This window comes from Aplysia californica, unplaced genomic scaffold, assembly GCF_000002075.1.
Source record: "Aplysia californica isolate F4 #8 unplaced genomic scaffold, AplCal3.0 scaffold00378, whole genome shotgun sequence".
Taxonomy (NCBI): domain Eukaryota; kingdom Metazoa; phylum Mollusca; class Gastropoda; order Aplysiida; family Aplysiidae; genus Aplysia; species Aplysia californica.
In genome coordinates, this window is record NW_004797648.1 from 310,777 (window position 1) to 316,075 (window position 5,299).

The 5,299-nt window shown below is 40.5% G+C and overlaps 1 protein-coding gene across 1 annotated transcript in view; it reads right to left on the minus strand.

Annotated features, from left to right (window-relative positions):
* Positions 1-43: 43 nt before the first annotated feature.
* Positions 44-5,299, minus strand: part of LOC101854351 (P protein) — a gene marked incomplete at both ends in the record, with an annotated part of 24,836 nt that continues 19,580 nt past the window's right edge. The window contains 5 exon segments of the mRNA XM_013085475.1: positions 44-171; positions 1,460-1,568; positions 2,244-2,295; positions 2,945-3,089; positions 3,791-3,926. Of these exon segments, the coding sequence (XP_012940929.1) occupies positions 44-171; positions 1,460-1,568; positions 2,244-2,295; positions 2,945-3,089; positions 3,791-3,926 (570 nt within the window).

Genomic DNA, 5,299 nt, shown 5'->3' on the forward strand with positions numbered 1-5,299 from the left:
GAGAGCGAGAGAGAGAGAGAGAGGGAGAGAGAGAGAGACATACCTCCATGAGTACGAACAGAGCAGCAAAGAAGAGCAGTGTACTCCACTCCACACGGTGCAGAATACCTTCCATGTCGTCATTGTCTGCCAACACAAGGAGCCACAGAGCTCCCAGCACCGCGATCCAACCTGTCCGATGTGAGTTCGTTTGTTTGTGTGAGTAAAGTCAAGCACATCGACACAATAACGGTCGCTTAGTGCTGGGGAAAAGTCAGACAGACAGAAAGAAACAATAGAAGTAAAGAGAAGCACATCGACACACACAGTTCGTGTTGAGGAAAAAGCAAGACTTTAGTTTTAGTACAGGTTTTACGGCGCTCGCAACACAATAAGGTCATATGAGCGCCAGAAGATTAGAGGTGTTACAAGAGAGTAACAAACATAAAAAAGACGAAGGGGAGATAAGGACGATAGATGTTTGATAGGAAAGAAGAAGCAAACCACACCAGAGCACCCGCCAACCACCCACAAAGCAAGACTGACAGACAAAAACTATAGAGGGAAAGTAAAGAAGTAAGGCCTACCAGTGGCGCCCTCAAAATCCGATAAGGTAATTAAACGCTTTTTAACTGTTTTTATATCGTTTTCGAACAAGTGAGTTTTCGTTTTTAGCTCAGTTGATGAATAACGGTGCGCATGTTTAGTTGTCGTGATCGTTTTACGGCACACGCATCACAATAAGATCATATAAATTCCGAAGATTAGAGGTGTTTCAAGCGATTAACAAACACAAAAAAGGAGATGAGATCAGGACGGTAGGTGTTTGATAGGATTATAGGGGAAATCCACACCAGTGCACCCAGAAACCACCTGCACGGTGCCAATACCAAATTCCCTGGTTCGGATCCTAAACGAGTCACATTATCTTAACTTTGGTTGTTTAGAGGAGTTTTCAAGTCCCTCCAGACAGTTGGCTCGGTTATACTGGAGATAACTATTGAATAAGGAGGTCCCACCTCCTTTTAATAGCATCAGTGTTTGGATAAACTTTAAACGCAAAGAATTGCCGATACTACTTACCCAGAGGTTTTATGCTTCTATGTTTAATGAAGCTCTCAGTCGTCATTGGCCACTCATGTTGCAAGTGACAGAAACACGTCAATCGTATCACACTTTTCAGAGTACTTACGAAATTAAACAACTGGACCACAAGAGATCTATACATATCACCCATGTTGCTTATTTTACTTTACTTTACTTTGCTTTACTTTTCTTGGCTATCAGTATACAAGCAGCAAATAATAATTATTATCAACAATTAATGATAAATTTGCTCCGGCCACTAAAAAGCGACTATTTTGATCATTATAATTCTATAAAAGACCACTCCATCTCTGCCCATGCCCCCTTTTTTCTTCGCAACCGCCCCAACCGCTCCATCCCTCCTGAAACACGGTTAAGTTCTGTCGTAACTCACCTATGTCTAGGTGAATCTGCTCAACGAAGGAATAGATAAAGAGGAAGACCACAACAACGCAGAGGACAAATCCGCTCTTGAGCAACAGTGGGAAATCCTTGATGTAGTACTGAGGATGACAGGGAGAAGGGCGAATTGTTGATTAATTATTCAGTTATCTATCTATCTATCTATCTATCTATCTATCTATCTATCTATCTATCTATCTATCTAGGACTCGTCTTTTTATCTCTCTGTATCTCTTTCTGTGTCTGTCTGTTGTCTGTCTTTCATCCCATACCCTCTCTATCTTCTTATCTTTATTATTCCAACTGTATTTCGTCCTTTTCCTGTAAATATGAACTCGCCAAATTAGCGAAAGCATGCATTTAAAACGCCAGCGTGAGCTTGTTTCATAATAATGGTATAATACTCCTCCGCCTTTTTGCACACTTTTCAAGTCATATGACGAGTAGCTGTATCAACTGGAAATGTTTAAGTTTTGCACTTTTATCAACACAATAAAGGAGGCAGGCTGTTTACAGGGCCATCGCTAGCGGTTGGGAACACATCGTAACCAAAATATCAAGAAACTCATATACTTATCTTCTTCGTATCCTTATCGCTCTCTCGACCTTTGCGTGTAAGATTAAAAGGATCAAACTTTTGCATCACAGAAGCCAGTTCTAAAACGTTTGAAATGGCAACACACCTCTTTTTAACATATAAAAAGAAACCCTCGAAACATTAGTGCTACTCCTGCACAAAGTACACCCTTACACCCCCCCTTTCGCTTATAAGGTACCTGTCTCTCCAGCTTTCGCAATGTCTGTATCATGTCGTGTTGCTCCTCCCGTCTGTGCATAGAAGATAAAGTAACATTTGCTGACAATCGTAAGACTGAAAGGTGAATTATTATTATTCCTCGCCCTTCGAGCCCCTTTTAGTTTTAGTTTTAGTTAAAGTTTTACTCACTTGCAACACAGAAAGGTCATATAAGCTAAGCACATACGTGCCGAAGATGAGAAGTGATGTAAGAGAGTAACAAAAAAAAATCGAAGGAGGAGAGATAAGGGCGACAGATGTATGGTAGGAAAGAAGAAGCAGATCACGGTCACATTACATCTTACTTCCCGAATGCTGTTTCGTCTTGTGTCTAGAAGACTAATACAAACATACAGAATGACGGAACAAACTCATGCGCAATCAACAAATAGACAACCCATAAATCATCATCATCATCATCATCATCATCATCATCATCATCATCATCATCATCATCATCATCATCATCATCATCATCATCATCATTTTACAGTAGAAAAAAAAATACTTGAGACATGAATAGGGATTTCACGTTTAATCAAATGCTCGTATAGGCCTGGGTGTTCATCATCATCATCATCATCATCATCATCATCATCATCATCATCATCATCATCATTATCATCACCACCATCAGCACACAACCACAACCACAACCACAACCGCCATCATCATCATCACCTCATCCTGTGCAGCGTCTTGTACATGACATGCTCCATCTCCACGGCCTTCTGCAGGAACAACGCCTTCATCAGCGTCTCCTCTCTCGTCACAGTCTGCAGACGGCTGGCGGTCAGACGCCACATGGAGATCTCCTGCTTCATTTCTGGACACGATAGAACAACACTTTTTAAAGTTTTAGTAAGAGTTTTACGGCACTTTCAACATAAGAGTAACAAACACGAAAAAAGAAAAATGGGAGATAAAGACGATAGATGTTTGATGGGAAAGAAGGAGCAAACCACACCAGAGCACCCGCCAACCACCCACAACAATACTTTGTTATGGTTCTCATTTCTGGACACGATAGAACAACGACATGTAGTTATGGTTTTCATTTGGTTGTGTTTTAGTAACAGTTTTAAGGCACTTATAACACAATTCGGCCACAGAAGTGGCGAAGATGAGAGGTTCTGGATACAATAGAAAACAATTTTGCTAGGATTTTCATTTCTGGATACGATAGAATGACATGTTGCTATAGTTTTCGTTTCTGGATAAAAATAGAAAAACATCTTGCTATGTTTTTTTTTTAAAGTAAGAGTTTTGCTGTACTAACAAAACAATTAGGTTATATTGTGTGAATGTGTTTGTGCGTAGTTGAATGCGTGTGTATGAAGGTGCAAGTGTATGTGTGTGTGTGTGTGTGTGTGTGTATGTGTGTGTGTGAGTGTGTGTGTGTGTGTGTGAGTGTGTGTGTGTGTGTGTGTGTGTGTGTGTGTGTGTGTGTGTGCATATATGTGTGTGTTTGTGCATGTATGAACGTGTTTATGTGTGTGTGCATAAAAGCGTACGTGAGTATACTACCTGATATATCTGGAGGGTCCTTGTTCTTGAGTTCATCCATGTTACGATAGTATAGTCTGAGCAGCCCGTAGCCGACGAAGCAGATGAGGACAATACCTGGGGCAACGTGCATGGTGAACGTTGTGAAAGTGATACCCTGCAGACAATGGTGAACATGGTAAAAGTGACACTTTGCGGATTTCATGGTGAATAATAAAACAGTGAAAGTGATACCCTGCAGACAGTGATGAACATGTTAAATGTGACACTCTGCGGATGTCATGGTGAGCATAGTGAAAGTGATATCCTGCAGATGACATGGTAAACATCGCGAAAGTGAGACCATGTAGATTATGATACTATTGTGAAAATAATGAACTTGGAGAACGTAAAACCCTAAAGCATCATGTCATTAGATATGGCGAAAGTGATACCCTCCAGATGACAAGGTGAACATAGTAAAAGAGTTAGCCGGCAGACATTGGTGAACGTGGTAAAAAGTATACCCTGCACATATTGATAATATGGTGAACATAATGAACTTGGAGAATGTAAAATCCTATGAATCACATTGAATTTGGTGAAAGTGATACTCTGCAGACGATTTTATGATGAACGTGGTAAAAGTGATACCTGCAGATAATAATGATAATAATGTGACAATACTGAACTTAAGGAATGTACAATTTTACACACTTCAACATAAGTTAAGGACCACTTTGCGGTTTTGCCCCTTTAGGAAGCTTTGCAGTACGTATTGTTAACCCATTTACACTTTGTGAGCAAAAGCATTTGAAACATTCCTTGCTGTCTTTTTTCCGATTAAAAAAAAAATCAGGGCTGTCAGTCAAGGTGGTCCTTAACTTATGTTGAAGTCTGTTTGAATTTTAATAAATGTGGAGTAAAACGGTAAAGCTAATACTCTGCAGACATATTTTAAAAAAAATATGTAAGTATTTTTAGATGCAAAGACTACGACTGTTGGAATCCTATTCAGCAACATGTCTATCTCACCTGGCTGCCCAGCGCTCCTACAATGATGACATTGGGGGGATCACCAATGGCCGTGGCCGTACCACCGATGTTAGAGAAAAGGACTTCCGCGATCAAAATGCGGCGTGGTTCTAGGTTCAAAACCTCGCACAATCTGAGAAAAGAAATATAATTATTTAGTAGAGGTTTTACGGCGCTAGCAACTGCATAAGGTCATATGAGCGCCAAGGGGTGGATGTCAACAGAGAAGTCTTTACAGGGAATCAGGCTTACTCTGCTCACCTCTCTAGCTTCAATAGCACAAAGTCTGTTTCGACTTTCAAGGCACCCCGGAAATAGCAGGTCACAAAAGTGTGACAAAAATACAAAAAGAAGTAGAGGAAAAGGACGATATAAAGGAGTAGGAAAGAAAAAGCAGCAGATCCCTGTTTTAGTTCAGGGACAGTTATGAGCATGACATTGTTGAATCAACCCATTCACAATTCTACTGTGCATGAGACGAGAAATGCCCCTGTGGGAATGGCCTAAAGACAGAGG